At 37.9% G+C, this 18,998-nt stretch overlaps 1 protein-coding gene across 19 annotated transcripts in view; it reads left to right on the top strand.

The window, feature by feature from the left end:
• The window catches only part of CNTRL (centriolin), a 98,600-nt gene that overhangs the window by 7,133 nt on the left and 72,469 nt on the right, over positions 1–18,998 (top strand). For 18 of the 19 annotated variants that reach the window (XR_004443570.1, XR_004443569.1, XR_004443571.1 and 15 more), the window contains 5 exons: positions 6,647–6,894; positions 9,487–9,617; positions 11,803–11,933; positions 13,336–13,477; positions 15,323–15,509. Coding sequence is in view for 16 of the 19 variants with exons in the window: in XM_033237597.1 (XP_033093488.1) it covers positions 6,678–6,894; positions 9,487–9,617; positions 11,803–11,933; positions 13,336–13,477; positions 15,323–15,509 (808 nt within the window). In the remaining 3 variants the exon portion in view is untranslated. Of the gene's footprint in view, positions 1–6,646; positions 6,895–9,486; positions 9,618–11,802; positions 11,934–13,335; positions 13,478–15,322; positions 15,510–18,998 lie in introns of those variants that run through there. The other variant, XM_033237604.1, reaches the window with a different exon arrangement.

Below are 18,998 nucleotides of genomic sequence, written 5' to 3'. Positions count from 1 at the left end.
TGAAAAACTCAAAATGTTTTTCCTACTGCCGTACCACACAGTACAATACTTCTGACACCAGGCGTGTAAGGGTTGTTGCCTCATACATCAGAACTTCTTCAGTGGACACCAGCTGAGTGTCCTCTTAGTTCAATTCTGACACTGTTTGCCTGGAGATAGCATCAGATCCCACAGGTTAAGGACTCAGTCCCACAAGAGTGCCACTACAGATGCCCATTACAAGTAGTACATTGCCACCTATACTTCTGACCACCGAGCTATAAATTGGGACTCCCACTACCCCCTCCTTGGGTTCAATTAATTTGCTTGAGTGACTCACAGAACTTACATTTTCCCATTTATTATAAAGGATATTACAAAATATACAAACAGCCAGAGGAAGAGTTGCATAGGACAAGGTATGTGGAAAGGGGTATGAAGTTTCATGCTCTCGCCAGCATGCCATCCTCCAGACACCTCCACATGTCAACTATCTGGAAGTTCTCTGGACCCTGTCCTTTTGGGGTTTTATGGAGGCTTACTTATGTAGGCATGATTGCTCATATCATTGGCTACTGGTTTTCAAATGATTTTAGCTGCTCTCCCCTCCTTAAAGGTTGTGGGGTTGGGCTCAAAGTCCCAACCTTATAAACATGCCTTAGTCTTTCTGGTGACTGGCCCCCATCCCAAAGCTATCTAGGTGTCACCAGTCATCTTATTAGTATACGAAAGACACGCTTATCACTGTGGAGATCCCAAAGGTTTTAAGAGCTATGTGATAGGAAACAGGAGGAGCATCAAATATACAGGTTAAAAGAGACATTATCAACAAATTAAATTTAACAGTTTAATTGAACAAAGAATAGTTCACAAATTGGGCAGCCCTCAGAACCAGAAGAAATTCAGAGAGGTCTGTTCTGCAATGTAGGCAGGCAGCATTTATGGATAGAAGAGGGAAGTGAGGTACAGAAACAGCTTGATTGGTTATAGCTCTGTGTTTACCTTATTTGAACATGGTATGATCACTTGACTGCCTGTGATTGACTGAAGCTCAGCTGCTGTGATTGGCTGAGAGTCAGCTATTTGTTACAAAAACATACTCCTAAGTTAGGCTTTCAGTTAGTTTACCTTTTAAGTTATGTTGCAGTTCATTATGTAGAGACTTAAAGTACAGAGGCACTTGCAGGCAAAATTTAGTTTAATTTAACATACAGTCATGTGTCCCTTAATGACAGAATTTGCTCTGTAAAATGCATTGTTAGACAGTTTCATCATTGTGCAAACATAGAATGTACTTACACAAACCTAGATGGTATAGGGATAGCCTCTTGCTCCTAGGCTACAGACCTGTACCGCATGTTACTGTACTGAATACTTCAGGCAGTTGTAGCACAATGGTAAATATTTATGCATCTAAACATAGAAAAGGGACTGGGTGGGTGGCTCACACTTGTAATCCCAGCACTTTGGGAGGCCAAGACACGTGGATCACAAGGTCAGGAGTTCGAGACCAGCCTGGCCAATATGGTGAAACCCTGTCTCTACTAAAAATACCAAAATTAGCCAGGTATAGTGGCATGCGCCTGTAGTCCCAGCTACTCAGGAGGCTGAGGTGGGAGAATCGCTTGAACCCGGGAGGCGGAGGTTTCAGTGAGCCGAGATCGTGTCACTGCATACCAGTCTGGTTGACAGAGGGAGACTCCCTCTCAAAAAAAAAAAGAAAGAAAGAAAAGGTACAATAAAAATATGGTATAAGATGTAAAAATGTATACCTGTATAGAGCACTTACCACATGATTGGAGCTTGCAGGACTGGAAGATGTGACGATGTAGGACATTACTGTACACTATTGTAGACTTTATTATAAACACTGTACACTTAGGCTACACTAAATTTATTAAACATTTTTTCTCTCTTCAATAGTAAATTAGCTTTAGCTTGCTGTAATGTTTTTACTTTATAAACTTTAAACTTTTTAAAAACTTTTTGACTCTTTTATAATAAAACTTAGCTTAAAACATAAACACAGGCTGGGCGCGGTGGCTCAAGCCTGTAATCCCAGCACTTTGTGAGGTCGAGATGGGTGGATCATGACATCAGGAGATCGAGACCATACTGGCTAACCCGGTGAAACCCCGTCTCTACTAAAAAAAATACAAAAAAACTAGCCAGGCGAGGTGGCAGGCACCTGTAGTCCCAGCTACTCTGGAGGCTGAGGCAGGAGAATGGCATAAACCCGGGAGGCGGAGCTTGCAGTGAGCTGAGATCCGGCCACTGCACTCCAGCCTGGGCGACAGAGCGAGACTCCGTCTCAAAAAAAAAAAAAAAAAACATGAGCACATTGTACGGTTGTATAAAATTAATTTCTTTATAACCTTATTATATAAGCTTTTTTCTATTTTAAACACTCTTACTTTTTAAATGTTTTCTTAAAAACTGAGACACAAACACACACATTAGCCTAGGCCTGTAAGGGTCAGGATAATCAGTATAACTGCCTTTCATATCTTGTTCCACTGATCTTCAGGGTCTTCAGGGGCAATAACAGGCATAGAGCTGTCATCTCTTATGATAACAATATTATGTTCTGGAATACCTCCTGAAGGACCTACCTGCCTGAGTCTGTTTTATAGTTAACTTTAAAAAAAAAAAAAAAAATAGAATGAGTACACTCTAACAATAAAAAGTATGGTATAGTAAATACATAAGCCAGTAACACGGACATTTATTACCAAGTACTATGTACTCTACATAATTGTATGTGCTAGACTTGTGTACACCTTGTAGCATAGTAGGTTTGTTTATATCAGCATCACTACAAACGTGAGTAATGTGTAGCACTATGACATTGTGACATCTATGATGTTACTAAGTTATAGGAATTTTTCAGCTTTATTATAATCTTATGGGACCACTGTCATGTATGTGGTCCATTGTTGACCAAAACATTGTTATGTGATGCATGATATCATATGTGTGATATTTTACAATACCACGTATATGAAGATGTTCACACATCATTCCACTATCCCTTTCTAATACCAATTTATATAGCATTAACACCTGAGCTACTCAATCCTTGGATTAAAAACTACTTTAAGCTAATATCTTATTTCATTAAATTTTTTTCTAAAAAGTAATTTCCATTTTCACATTTTCAGCAGTGACTATAGGGGAAATTAAGGTACTAAGCAAAGATAGCATCATTATTAATATAGCCTTGCTCAAGATCTATACACCTTATAAGTTTTTTTTGTCCGAAAGTTTGTCAAGTTTATAATTTTTGTACTGTTTTTAGACTAAATGTACTTTTAGACTAAATGACTAAATGTACAACTGTGTATCATGAAAATCTTTTTTGCATACACCTAACCTTGCAAATTTAGGACGATTGATATTGAGGACTAGTATTGCTCATGCAGGCATCTTTTTGTTGAGATACTAAATAGTACATTTTACATTTTATGTTCTTTATGACTAATTCATTCAATAAATGTTATGTACCATTTGCTAGGCTGTGTTCTACAGCATACAGCACACTGTAGGCACAGCACACTGTATGCCTGGAACAGAAGAGGATGTCATGTTTTTTTTTTTTTTTTGTGAGTCGGAGTCTCGCTCTGTTACCCAGGCTGGAGTGCAGTGGCGCGATCTCGGCTCACTGCAAGCTCCGCCTTCCGGGTTCATGCCATTCTCCTGCCTCAGCCTCCTAAGTAGCTGGGACTACAGGCGCCTGCCACCACGCCTGGCTAATGTTTTGTATTTTTAGTAGAGACGAGGTTTCACCGTATTAGCCAGGATGGTCCCGATCTCCTGACCTATTAATCTGCCCGCCTCGGCCTCTCAAAGTGCTGGGATTACAGGCATGAGCCACCACACCCGGATGAGGATGTCATTTTTAAGGACTAATCAAGTCATAGTGCTAAACCATTCTGAGCCTTAATGGTCATGAACTTTACCTTTCTTTCATGTAAGAAAATAAATATTTTTATGTGAAAACATTTAAAGGAATTTGACCAAGGTCTCTTTCATTAACAAATGCTTTAGTTCCTTCTGGAAGACTTATACTTCAGTAAAATTGATTTTGTAGATAAGAATAGTAGACACTGAAATTTGAAGTGATCAGATGTTTTTCATATAGCATAAGACAAATATGAATGAATTACAGAAACAATATTTAACAAAAAGGCAGATTTAAAAGATATTTTATGTTTCATTTCTCTAAAGTTCAAAAATAGTTCAAAAATCTCTGGTGTTGGAAGTCAGAATAGTGATTACCCATGTGTGGGAGTTAGTGACTGGAAGGGGGCATGAGAGGACTTCTGGGATTCTGGAAATATTCTGTTTCTTTACCTGGATGTCGATTACATAGCTTGTGTTCACTGTATAGAAATTCATGAAGCTATATACACTTATGATTTATGTACTTTATGTATGATACATTCCAATAAAAAATATGCATACAAAGAGAGAGAGCACATAGAGCACACTGTTGAAAGTATGGTTTTTAAACCGGGCGAATTCTAGCTATAAGGTGTTAGATATATTCATGACCTACACCATGGAGCTGCTGGGAATTCAGAGATTATTCCTCCACTTGTCGATGTTACATTCTGGGCAAGCAAAAGATATACAGTAGGTATATTCAGTGTAATAAACAGGGAGAATTCATTCTATCTAAAGAAAGTAGATTTCTGGAAAGTCTTCACAAATAAAGTAACATTTTAATTGGTTGAGAGAAAGGAAAGGATGTTTAATTCCCTTTAAAGAATTCCCTTTAAGGAAAGGGAATTTCATAAGCAAAAACTCATGATGTGTTCAGGTAATGACAAAAAGATGACTAGAGCAATGGCATGTGATGGGGAGGCCAGAAAGTTGGGGTCAGACTGTGATGAGTACTGTTTGTGGTGCATGGTGCCAAAATATTTAGACTCATAGGCACTGGAAACCGTTACATTTCTTTTGTTTTTATTATATAAGTGGGTCAAAGGTAGAGGATGGATTGAGGGTAAAGCAAAGGAGAATTGGAAGGAAGCTGGTTCAGAGAGTATCTAATAGTCAAAGCAAGAGAGGATAAAAGTTGGATCTAGGGCAGTAACTGTGAAGATGGATAGAGACGAATTTCAAAATATTTTAGAGATAGAATCAATATTGGTGGATGATGGAGAGGGATGACTGGAAGATAACTCTATTCGTTCATTTATTCAGCAAATATATATTGAGTTCCTGCTAGGTACCAGGCACTATGCTAGACTGGGGAGACTCTATAAACAAAACAGACAGGCTCTCATGGAGCATACAGTTCAGAATGGAGACAAATGTTAAGCAAAATGACATCACTCTGGCTATCTGACTGCAATGTAATGATGGAAGAGTAAGGCAAGAGAGCTTGCAGACAGATCAGTTAGAAGCTGTTATAGTAGTTTGATGAGGGCTTGGATTAGAGTGCGTGAGAGTGAAAATGGAAAGAAGCAGACTTAATTTGAGAGGTATTTGGGAGTAAGAATTAACAAGATTTAGCGATTGGCTGAGTATGGGACAAGGGAAGAGGGAGGTGTCAAGAATGACTCCCAGGTTTTTGGCTTATTCCAGCAAGCAGTGTTCACTGTTTAGGGAACACTGGAAGAGGAACAGGAGGGTGAGAGGAGGAATAGGGTAAATAATAAATTCAAGCTGAACTGAGTTTAGGATGCCAATGAGATATCACGTAAGCAATTAGAAATAGGAGTCTGGAGCTCAGAGAAAGATTGGATTGAGGATATAAATATTGGCTGGGTTTGGTGGCTCACGCCCATATATAATCCCAGCAATTTGGGAAGCTGAGGCAGGCGGATCACCTGAGGTCAGGAGTTCGAGATCAGCCTGGCCAACATGGCGAAACCCTGTCTCTACTAAAAGTACAAAAATTAGCTGGTCATGGTGGCAGGCACCAGGAATTCCAGCTACTCAGGAGGCCGAGGCAGAAGAATAGCTTGGACCCGGGAGGCGGAGGTTGCAGTGAGCCAAGATCACATCATTGCACTCCAGCCTGGGCGACAAGAGCGAGATTCCGTCTCAAAAAAATAAAAAATAAAAATAGATAAATAAGAGTAAACACATGGCACTGGGAACCATGAGTGTGCATTAATTTATCCAAGATAAGATTAGAGAGAAACTAGAAGGGACCATTGAGGAGTTCTGATGTTTAAATTACACTGCAAGGAGGAACAAAAGCCAGCAAAGGAGTCCATGGAGTGGCCAGGGAGGCACGAGGATACCAGGAGAGTGCGGTGTCCCAGAAACCAAAGGAAGAAACTTTGAGGAAGGAGAGAGTGCTTATCAGTATTAAATACTGCTGGTTGCCAAATATTCCAGCTTCCTGCATTCTAGGATCCCCTTGTGTGGGTAAAAGGGGCCTTGGGACTAGTTTGGTTCAATAAACAACAGGAATGACAACACTTCCAGCTGGAGCATGTGTCAATTCTAGACCCTCTGGAGATCTCTTTTCTCTCTGGCAAGGTCTTCGGTGATGTTTGATATAGTGTCTGCTCCATCAGCTTGGAGTAGTATGGGTCCTAGTATCTATAGCCTCTGAGTTTATAACTTTATAGGCCTGAAGTTTCTAGAAATAATAGTTTTGATAGCTCTTAAAAATTAATCTTGTTGAATATACTGAAAACTCTTACAGGTTTTGATGAACACCTGGCTTTATTTTTGCAATGAAGAAAGGTTCTCAACAAAAAATATTCTGCAAAGCAAAGATGCCATCGTCATCTCACTCTCCTATCCCATCATCTATGTCCAATCTGAGATCTAGGTCACTTTCACCTTTGATTGGATCAGAGACTCTACCTTATCATTCTGAAGGACAGTGGTGTGAGCAAGTTGAGATTGCAGATGAAAACAATATGCTTTTGGACTACCAAGACCATAAAGGTATCACTTTTTAATCTAAGGATTGGTCTGACCACATACTTTAAGTAGAGATGAAAATTTTCAGCTTGCATTTTTGGTCCAACTGTAACATCTGGTACTAATTTGATCTGTTGTTTCTATTAACAGAAACTGTGTAAGGATAGTGGGAGGATTGAGGTTTCTGGGTGAGGGTAAAGATGTCAGTGGATTCAAAGAGGGAGTTTCCAGAAAGAGGAAGCTTTGTTTCCTGTGGTAGGAGAGTGTCTTAAAACTCATACCAAAACTTGCCATCCTCTTTGGTTAAGGAAGGGAAGATCTTTTCACTTCAGAGTGGAGTGCCTTAATTCAGTAAAAAAATGTTATCCATACTTGGCCTATGCCAATCTTCTTATTAGCAAACTGCTTATCTGTGAATGGACTGATTTCCACATATGGGACATGCATGTATGTTCCACCAGTGTTTTGGTTTTTTTCTTTTTTTTTTCTTTTTTATTATACTTTAAGTTCTAGGGTACATGTGCATAACGTGCAGGTTTGTTACATATGTATACTTGTGCCATGTTGGTGTGCTGCACCCATCAACTCGTCAGCACCCATCAATTCATCATTTATATCATGTATAACTCCCAATGCAATCCCTCCTCCCTCCCCCCTCCCCATGATAGGCCCCAGTGTGTGATGTTCCCTTTCCCGAGTCCAAGTGATCTCATTGTTCAGTTCCCACCTATGAGTGAGAACATGTGGTGTTTGGTTTTCTGTTCTTGTGATAGTTTGCTAAGAATGATGGTTTCCAGCTGCATCCATGCCCCTATAAAGGATGCAAACTCATCCTTTTTTATGGCTGCATAGTATTCCATGGTGTATATGTGCCACATTTTCTTAATCCAGTCTGTCACAGATGGACATTTGGGTTGATTCCAAGTCTTTGCTATTGTGAATAGTGCCGCAATAAACATACGTGTGCATGTGTCTTTATAGCAGCATGATTTATAATCCTTTGGGTATATACCCAGTAGTGGGATGGCTGGGCCATATGGTACATCTAGTTCTAGATCCTTGAGGAATCGCCATACTGTTTTCCATAATGGTTGAACTAGTTTACAATCCCACCAACAGTGTAAAACTGTTCCTATTTCTCTACATCCTCTCCAACATCTGTTGTTTCCTGACTTTTTCATGATTGCCATTCTAACTGGTGTGAGATGGTATCTCATTGTGGTTTTGATTTGCATTTCTCTGATGGCGAGTGATGATGAGCATTTTTTCATGTGTCTGTTGGCTGTATGAATGTCTTCTTTTGAGAAATGTCTGTTCATATCCTTTGCCCACTTTTTGATGGGGTTGTTTTTTTCTTGTATATTTGTTTGAGTTCTTTGTAGATTCTGGAGCCCTTTGTCAGATGAGTAGATTGCAAAAATTTTCTCCCATTCTGTAGGTTGCCTGTTCACTCTGATGGTAGTTTCTTTTTAAAAGCATTCTGTTAGTCTAGGAATCGGTTCTCAAAAGTACATTGATGGGGGTATAGCTTAGTGGTAGAGCATTTGACTTCAAAAGTAAGTTATTCTTTGGTAAGTCGTGAAATAATAGCCATTAAACTCTAATCACGTTTTATTAGTAAGCATTAACAACATTGGGTTTATGCTATATCTTTACTGCTAGTTGGCATATTGTTATTTCTAATATGATTGATATTTTAGAATATTATCAAATTTAGAATATTAATCAAATATTAATTTTCTTTCCCAGAACAAGCCAAGTTAAATTTAAAAATCATTTTATTTTGAACCAAAATAAATTTAATACTAACTTATAATCTTAGGGAATCTTTGACTCACAGCTTGGATCTCAACCCAGGATTAATTTTTTCTGACTCATAAGGCAAGAACCAAGAGATGATTTTGGTTTTAGGGCTACTTTTGTAAAATGTAATATGGCATTAACAGTCTTTGACAACAATATCCAGGAACGTTATAAGACCAGATTTGCCATCCCTCAAGTGACTACTCTAGCTCTGTACAATATGTTGTGATTTTCTCTATTTAAAAAACAACAAATTTAGAGTTTCTCACCATAAAAAAAATAGGAAAAGATATTTAAGAATTTCAGTGTTTCTGAACTTTAGATTGGAATTTTCTAAAAAACAAACAACTATTACCAGTTTATTTTTAAAAACTAACATGAAAATATTGCTAAAAAAAACTTCATATAGTTAAAAGTGCAAGTTTTATATTCCTCTGGGTTCAAGTGCTGGATTTGTGCCTTAATTAGCTGTACGATCTTGAGCAAATGATGTTTTTTAAATAAGTGATGATATTAGTAATTTCTATCTCAAAGGTTTGTTGTATAAATTAAATTTTAAAAATGTAAACCATTTAGCCCAAAGCTTGGCACACAGCAAATATTTATAGTGTATATAACCATTATCATCCTCATTATAGTTATGAAATGCTATGAAGTAAAACATTATTAAAACATTATGATTAGAAATAGCCAGCTTTTCTTGGTATATGCATGGCTTAATTTTTGTTTTTGTTATATAACATCAAAACGACTTGTTCTTTGTGATATTCATGTCTTTCCTCTACTGATGATGATCTGTTTCTGTAATTTCAGGAGCTGATTCACATGCAGGAGTTCGATATATTACAGAAGCCCTCATTAAAAAACTTACTAAACAGGACAATTTGGCCGTGATAAAGTCTCTGAACCTTTCTCTTTCTAAAGATGGTGGCAAGAAATTTAAGGTAGGACCAACAATTTCTGAGCATAGATACTGCTTTAAACTTTTCTGTGCTCTAAAACTGCGAAAAAAAATTATCCTAATGTCGCCTAATTTGTGGCAGGCCTTTTATTGTTTCCAGTGAGTATTCTAAATCAGAAGTATATGACATCTCCAAATTAATAGGTTTCTATTACTCAGTATTCTCTACAATATTGACTCTGTAGGGAAGGGGTTGGCAAAGTACAGCTTACAGGCCAGATCAGGCCTGCTATTTTTGTAAGTAAAGTTTTGTTGGAACACAGTCACACTTATTTGTTTACATATTGTCTATGGTTGTTTTTGCACTACAGTAGCAGAGCTTAGTAGTTGCCACAGACTATATGGCCTACAAAGCCAAAAACATTTACTATTTGGCCTTTGTATTAGTTCGTTTTCATGCTGCTGATAAAGACATACCCAAGACTGGGCAATTTACAAAAGAAAGAGGTTTAATTGGACTTACAGTTCCACGTGGCTGGGGAAGCCTCACAATCATGGTGGAAGGCAAAGAGGAGCAAGTCATGTCTTACATAGATGGCAGAAGGCAAAAAGAGAGCTTGTGAAGGAAAACTCCCCCTTATAATAACCATCAGATCTCATGAGACTTACTATCACGAGAACAGCACGGGACCTGCCCCTGTGATTCAATTACCTCCCACTGGGTCCCTCCCACAACACATGGGAATTCAAGATGAGATTTGGGTGGGAACACAGCCAAACCGTATCAGCCTTTTACAGAAAATGTTTGCTAATTTCTGCTCTGGAGTGTTTACAGCTTTATTCATAAACTATACAACATGAACACATTATAATAGACAACTTAATTCCTTTAATTGGAAGAAAAAAACCTTCGATTTCTACCACATATTATTCACAAAAAGTAATTCCAGAAGGGTGAAGAACTAAATGAAAACAAAGCAAAACAAAACAAAAAAAAAACCAACTAACAGAAATGCTCTAAAAGTATTAGAGAAAGTATATGAGAATATTTAAAAAATCTTAGAGTGGTGAAGTTCCCCCTAAGCAAATACCCTAGTACCACAAAGGAAAAGTATTGACAGATTTAACATGCATGAAGACTTAAAAGTTGTGTTTAATGAAAGATGTATTTTAATAAGTTAAAATAAAAGCAGCAGCCGGGCGCAGTGGCTCACGCCTGTAATCCGAGCACTTTGGGAGGCTGAAGTGGGCAGATCACCTGAGGTCAGGAGTTTGAGACCAGCCTGGGCAACGTGGTGAAACCCCATCTCTACTAAAAATACCAAAAATTAGCCAGGCATAGTGGCAGGTGCCTGTAATCCCAGCTACCCAGAAGGCTGAGACAGGAGAATCACTTGAACCCAGGAGGTGGAGGTTGCAGTGAGCTGAGATCGTGCCATTATACTCCAGCCTGGGCAACCTAGATGTTCATACAGCTGGCTTCTTGTTATTAAGGTCTCAACTTAGTGAGGTCTTCTCTTTTTTTTGAGACAGGGTCTCATTCTGTCCTCTAGGCCGATGCCTTCTGTTACCACCCAATCACAATTAGCCACCCTGTCCTCAGTTGCACTCTCATTCTTTTAGTCAACAAGTATTTAGCACCAGGCAGTAATGCTAGAGTAGTGAACACAACTGGCAAAATCTGCCATGTTGGTGCCTTGCACTCTGTCACAAGATGTCTTTATTTCCTTGTTAGCAGTGTTTATTTTCTGAAGATCTTGTTTGCATATATATATACACACACACATATTTTATAGAATTTATAGCAAACATTTATATATGCTTAAATATATACATGTTATATAGATTTTATAGCAAACAAGATCTTCAGAAAATAAACTAAAACCATAGCACTGCCTTTTGGAAGAAAAGAGGGGAATGAGAGGGAGAGGTATAGCAAAACTGAGGTAGAGGGAATGATAGTGAGGGAAATCTTGTTGGATAGTCTTGAGCTTCTTAGTGTGTAGACAATGTCGTTGTCCACTGAAGGGCAAGGAGAGTTTGGTAGCTTGAGTAGAGTTATTACTCCTAGTCAAGGAGAGCTGCATCAAGGGATTGTCCAGGAGAGCAGTAAGGGTATATTATTTTCTGATGACTGATCAAACAGCCCCTGATGCACATATGTAAATATTATACTGTATGTCAAGGCATCTGTTGTGTAAAGTATTTATTCATTTGTTTCCAATTAGTATATCGAGAATTTGGAAAAATGTATTAAACTTGAAGTACTGAATCTCAGCTATAATCTAATAGGGAAGATTGAAAAGTTGGACAAGCTGTTAAAATTACGTGAACTCAACTTATCCTATAACAAAATCAGGTGAGTTATATAACAAAATCTTTAGGTAGCATTGTAGGTAATTTTGTTAGAGAGGTAAATTAATGTTATCCACATTACTGAAAGAATCCTTTGACACAGAAACAGAAGATATTTTTATCTTTATTCACTGATCAAATGAATGTCTATCTCTTCACATATGGTAGGTAACTGTCTTTATGTTTTGGCATTACTGAAGTACAGAATAACATCTAGCATTATCAAAGAGATATGTTTTTAAGCACCAAATTACATCTTAATTTAGTTTATGACAGGAAGTTTTCTCAGATATTGTCTGTGATTTTATTACCTTATTACGTTAAGAATGTTGACATGAAGCAGAATGTTTTAACCTTGCCGTCTTGACCCCCAAGATGTTCTAATCTGTTTTGATTCTGATGTTCTTTGCTCATTGCTACAAGAAATATGCTCTCAATCTTGTTTCCAATTCATAATAAATATTACTGTGAGAAATAAATATACTAAAACTGACAGTGGCTAAAACTGCATATAGAAAACTTGTTATAGACAAAATGATACAATAATCAAATCTTGAAATTATTAATATCTGTATGCTTTCCCCCCAAGTTAGACTTGGTAAATAGAATGGCCAAGAAAATGAATAGCAATGGCAGAAGTTCTGATATGACAAAACTGAAGTGAAAAAAAATGGTTAATGAACCAAACCTTTTTATAAAAGTTGTATAAAAAGTTGATTCTGATGAAAATATTTTCAGCAAAATAAAAGTGAAAGTAGAGAAGCTTAGAAATATTTACCCAGTGTAGATAGAAGCCCTGAAGTATTTGTGCAGTATAGAAATTGACCAAGGAATTAAATTGACAAATAAACTAGAAGTGACTTGGGAAAAAGCTTCATCAGTCAGAATTCATCAATATGTGTGATAAATGCTTTATTTAAAAGTTCTGATTAAATTACTTATATTCATAAATACAGTATCATCTATGGGCTCCCATAACCTGCTGGCATAGCTAATCTTTTTATGATGACTTAAGGCAATAATTAAGAACATCTTTTGGACAGGAATGTAGCAGATAGAACAGGGTGCTATTGAGTTTCCCAGCTCTGTGCTGGCTGTTTGCTAGTATTGTTCGCAGTAGTTGGTGAGATTGCCATGGACAAATTTTTCTTTTCTATGTTATGGAGTTGCAAAGTCTAATAATAAGATGGATAGGATTCCTGGCATAGTAATAAAAGGTTGGCAGTTTAGCTGTTCTGGTAAATTTGGCTTTAGCCACTTTTCTTTGTTCTCATTTATGAAAAGAGTTGATAAATTATCATTATGAAAAGTAATCTCACATGGAGCTAAGGCTGTTTATTCTAAAAATACAATGAGAGACTCCATAATTATACTTACTAAATTTTATTTTATCCTTTGCTTTCCAGCAAAATTGAAGGCATAGAAAATATGTGTAATCTGCAAAAGCTTAACCTTGCAGGAAATGAAATTGAGCATATTCCAGTATGGTTAGGGAAGAAGTTAAAATCTTTGCGAGTCCTCAATTTGAAAGGCAACAAGATATCATCGGTAAGTTGTTCAAAATAGCAGGAATTTTTAGACTTGTTGAAAAATAAAATATTAAACATATCTAAGTTTTTTAAAAACGGGATTTCTTCTTTTAAAGTTTTAGTTCTTTGTCTAAACACTAGATTCAGACATAGCCCATGATTTTCTAGATTCATTAAATACAAGCAGTCCTCATTTTGCATGGGTTCCATAGTAACCAAGAGTTGATCTCTTAGCATTTTTACGTTTATCATTTCATGTGAGCCTCATAACACTCTTGTTAAGAAAGTGGTATAGGGATTATTTTTCTATCGCTATGAGTTAGGTAGTAACGAGTAGGTCTAGGACAGGTTAAGTCCCTTATCCAGAGTCACATTTTGTGCCAGAATCCAGATCACTGAATGCCTGGAAGAAAGTTCTGGTTTTTTTTTTTTTTTGACAGTATTAATTTTTAATTTCAAATTTACCAGTTTATTTTGATTATGATGTTAGGTGTTACAAGAGGTTGATCACTGGCTTTTCATAATAGAGCAACTTTGTTATCATGATTTATATATTTGGATGATGTTGTATATTTTTCTCTGGAGTATAGTTTATGATTTTCTTATGGTATTTATTCACCGCAAGGTATTTAATAAGCATTTGCTTAGTAAAAATGTTAATTTATTTAAATTTGTATTAAAATTGGGAAAATTGTGCTATAATTTAAAGAACATCAGTTGTAGAATAGAAAATGAAAAATGTGACTTCAAAGATGAGTCTCTATAGAATTGCCTTCGATGACCTTGGAGAATTCTTTAATCCCTCTAAAACTCACTGTTTGGGGAAAATAATCCCTATACTGCCTCCTTTACAGGGGTATTATGGGGGCTCAGATGAAATGATAGATATGAAAAATGCTTTAAAAAAAACTTTAAAACACTAAATAAGTCTAAAGCTATATTCTTTAAGCCTTCACCAGTGGAGGCCAATAAGAAGAAGCAATATTCATTTGATGCTGTGTTGTTAACAATACCTATGCTTTCTGATTTTATCCTGTGACAGTCCAGGAGCCTCAGAGCCCAAGCCCAAACCCACGTTGTACAGCATCACCTTAGAGCTGTTGACGCTATGGGATGATGGGAAGAGGTAGCCATAGATCTAAAATTTGCCATAAATATTCCTGAAGTAGTTGATTCTTAGATAGTGTCAACTTAGTGTCAGCTGTGCAATAGGAAAATCAATAAATATTTATTTCTAATTTTGTATGCTGTCCTCACCCCGTTGATATTTGACATTGGCATTATGAAGAGTGCTGCACATTCACTTGGGAGAGAAGATTTATTTGTACTAGCTATTTGGAGTACTGTTTCTCAACATTTTTAGGTTGAGAATAAACTATCTGAATAAACTATCAGTTATAGCACAGTTATCTGAAGATTTGCCAAAATATTTTTTGTAACCATTCATTTTTTTGATTTGTTGAATCAGTATAACGAAAAGACAAAGTTGAGAGTTACACAAACTTGAATTCAAATCCTGTTTCATTCACTTACAGGCTTTGAACTCTGGGCAAGTCACCTAACTTCTTTGATTCTGAGTTTCTTCATCTGTAAAATTAAGATGATACTTACATGATAGGTTGTTGTGAGGAGTCATAAATGAAACAGTGTATGGAAAATGCCTAATACTGCCCAAATACACCATAAATACTCATATACTCCCTTTCCATACTGGAAATACCCAAAAGTATTACCACTACTTTTGGGTAATTGGTTTCATGAGTAGATTCCTTGCCATGTTAAATTTAGTTGATTTGTAACTTACTTTAGGTATGCTATGATTTTTAAATTACATTATACCAATACTAATGTTATATCATTTCAGCTCCAAGATATAAGCAAGTTGAAACCGCTTCAAGATTTGATTTCTCTGATCCTAGTTGAAAATCCAGTTGTGACCCTTCCTCATTACCTCCAGTTTACCATTTTCCACCTCCGTTCACTGGAAAGTTTGGAAGGTCAGCCAGTAACCACTCAGGATAGACAGGAGGCTTTTGAGAGATTCAGTTTAGGTAAGATTAAACTTAAAAAAATAATAAATTTGGGTGAGGGAGGAATTTAGTTTCAGAAGTTATCTAGAAATATGTATTATGAACTTTATAATGCTATTAAAATGTACACAGGAAATGGCAGCATAAATCAATTCAACAAATATTTACTGAATGTATACTGTGAACCAGGCACTGTATTTGGCACTAAGGATACAATGGGGAGCAAGACATATGGTGCTGGCATCCATGCAGCTTATGTTTTGGCAGAGAAGACAGACAAAAAGCAAATAAATCGGATAAAGTGACAGAGGGGAGCCTTCTTTGTGGTATAGAGGAATGGCTTTCTGAGGGAGTGACATTTAACCTGAAAGCAAAGAAAAGAGAGGGTAAGCCGCGTGAAGAATGGCATTAAGGGGAGGGAGCAGCTTGTTCTTTGAGGTTCAAAAGACCCTGTGAGTTTAAGGAAGTGAAAGAAAATCAGATAGACTGGAGGACAGCTCAATAAAAAGTACGTAGACATAGGTAGGTGTGAGATGGCACAGGACCTTGGAATTTGTATTTTATTTCAGCTGCAGTGGAAAGCCATTGACAATTTTTTTTTTGAGACACAGTTTCGCTCTTGTTGCCCAGGCTGGAGTGCAATGGTACGATCTCAGCTCACTGCAACCTCCACCTCCCAAGTTCAAACGATTCTCCTGCCTCAGCCTCCCAAGTAGCTGGGATTACAGGCACACACCACCACACCAGGCTAATTTTTAATTTTTAGTAGAGATGGGGTTTCTCTGGTTTCTCTGACAGGGTCAGGCTGGTCTCCAACTCCCAACCTCAGATGATCCACACACTTCGGCCTGCCAAAGTGCTGGGATTACAGGCATGAGCCACCATGCCCAGCTGCCATTGACAATTTTTAAGCAGGGATAGGACATCATTTTTGATACATAGTAGAATGATTTGGAGCAGGGAAAACGGAGATGAAGGGACCTATTAGGAGGCTAGTGTAGTAATCTAGGCTGGAGTCTATGCCATACCATCTGAATGCAGTCACAAGATCTTGAAAGCTAAGCAGAGTCAGCCCTGGTTGACACTTGGATAGGAGTGATCCAGGTTAGAAACGTTGATGGCCTGTACTTAACATGTTGGATGTGGAAATGAAAGATAGATGGATCAGTTTTGAAGGTAGAAGTAGCAGCATTTTCTAATGGATTGTATAATCCCCAGGCTTTTGGTTCAAGTAAGTGGCTAGATGGAGATATCATTTATAAAAATGGATAATTCAGAGGTTTGTTTAGGACATACTCAGTTTGAAATGTCTGTAAGACAGCTAAGTGGAGGTGTCAAATAAAGAGTCAAAAATGTGAGTCTGGAGTTTAAAGAGATCTGGACTAGCCATACAAATTTTATGCTGAGTCACATCAGCATAAACATGACATTAAATTCCATAGAAATCAGCTTACTCAGGCAGTGGCTGGGAGAAGGAAGAAAAGTAGTCTGCTAAGGAAGCTGAGAAAGAGAGGCCAGCAAGGTGGAAGAAAACCAGGAAAGAGTGGGAAATAGCCCAGAGAAGTTTTCAAGAGAGGAAGTGGTCAACTCTGTTGAATGTTGCTGAGATATTAAGTGAGATAAGCAGAGAAGTGCTTTAGATTGGCAACAGATGATAATGATCTTGACAGGAGTAGTTAAGAAATGGTGGGGACAGATGCTAGATTATAATGGATTGGAGAATGAATAGGAGGGAGACATTTGGCTGGAGATTTGAAATTTTCTACCACAATGTCTCTTCTAGTACTTAATAAATAATTTTTTTAAAAGATCAAAAATAAAAAATAAAAAATTCACCAGTGGCTTCCAGACCAGGAAATGGGCAGAAACAACAAATGCAGTAAACCTCAAAGCCAGAAAACAAAAAAACAAATGAACAGAATATTCAAAAGTGGAGTGGAGGCCAGGTGTAGTGATTTACACCTGTAATCCCAGCACTTTGGGAGGCCAAGGCAGGTGGATCACTTGGGGGCAGGAGTTTGAGACCAGCCTAGCTAACATAGCAAAACCCCATCTCTATTAAAAATACAAAAATTAGCTGGGTGTGGTGACGGACACCTGTAATCTCAGCTACTTGGGAGGCTGAGAGAGGAGAATCACTTGAGCCTGGCAGACAGAGGCTGCTGTGAACTGATGTGGTGCCACTGCACTTCAGCCTGGACGACAGAGCGAGACTCTGTCTAAAAAAAAAAAAAAGCTGAAAGCAGAGTGGAGAAATAAGACATGGCTCAATTCTTTTGGTTCTTGAGAAGACAAAAGAATGAGATTAGAGGAAAAAAAGGAAAAAATGTCCTCCCTTGGTAGGAGTGACATTTTCTCCTTCAGAAAGGAGCGAAGATATGTGCAGGTGTGGGTAGTTTTGTTGCTGTGGTGGTGGGAAAATAGGGAGTTCTTATTGATGGGGTCATTTTCTTAATTAAATGTGAGATCATCAGGTGAGAGAGAAAATAGAAGAAGGTGCATGGGAAGTTTGAGAAGAAAGAGGAAGGTATGAGCTGAGCACGGTGGCTCACGCCTGTAATACCAGCAATTTGGGAGGCCAAGGCGGATCACGAGGTCACGAGATCGAGACCATCCTGGCTAACATGGTGCAAACCCCGTCTCTACTAAAAGTACAAAAAATTAGCCGGGCGTGTGGCAGGCGACTGTAGTCCCAGCTACTTGGGAGGCTGAGGCAGGAGAATGGCGTGAACCCAGGAGGCGGAGCTTGTAGTGAGCAGAGTTCACGCCACTGCACTCCAGCCTGGGCGACAGAGCAAGACTCTGTCTCAAAAAAAAAAAAAAAAGAAAGAGGAAGGTATGAAATAGCCAATTTAGAGTGTTGGGAAATGAGCCTGTATGTTCATTTGAAATTAGTGTTAGTCTGTTTTGATCTGCAAAACTGGCAATTTCATATGATTTGATCCAATACTGGACAAACGTGGCAAGTTTTTATTAGTTTGGAATCTCCCTAACTCAACATTTGTTATTCTGAAGTTTATGTTTTGGAATCATTAAAAATATTAATAATGCAAAGGAAAGTCATCTAGATAACTTTTGGGGGAAATGGTTAGACTACTTATGGTTTCTTCATGACTTCAGATATTAATTAGGAGACTTTAATGTGCTAGGCTCTTAGGATCTAGTCTAGGTGAGCCAGTTAGATGTAATTTCTGCTTTTGTGACGCTTTAGTCGGGGAAGGCAGACAGCTAAGCTATTTGATCACATTTTACAACTCCCTGTGTGACAAGGGCCAAGCAGAATTTCAAGGTAGCGTGGGAGCATACTTCAGAATCATCTAACCTGGCGACAGGATAGGGCCTGGGCAGGCTTCTCAATATATTTTTTTTAAAACTTAAGACCTGGAGGATGCAAAATAGCTCAGTAGGAGGTAGAGGAAGACAGTTCTAGGGAAAGTGTGTGAATAAAAGCCTACAGGTGAGAAGAGATATCATAAATCTGAAGAAATGGGATCACTTTAAGAAAGCTGC

This window comes from Trachypithecus francoisi, unplaced genomic scaffold, assembly GCF_009764315.1.
Source record: "Trachypithecus francoisi isolate TF-2019V2 unplaced genomic scaffold, Tfra_2.0 Lachesis_group16, whole genome shotgun sequence".
NCBI classification, from domain to species: Eukaryota; Metazoa; Chordata; class Mammalia; order Primates; family Cercopithecidae; genus Trachypithecus; species Trachypithecus francoisi.
Note: the sequence above shows the minus strand (reverse complement) of the source record. Positions and strands in the feature narration are given on the sequence as shown.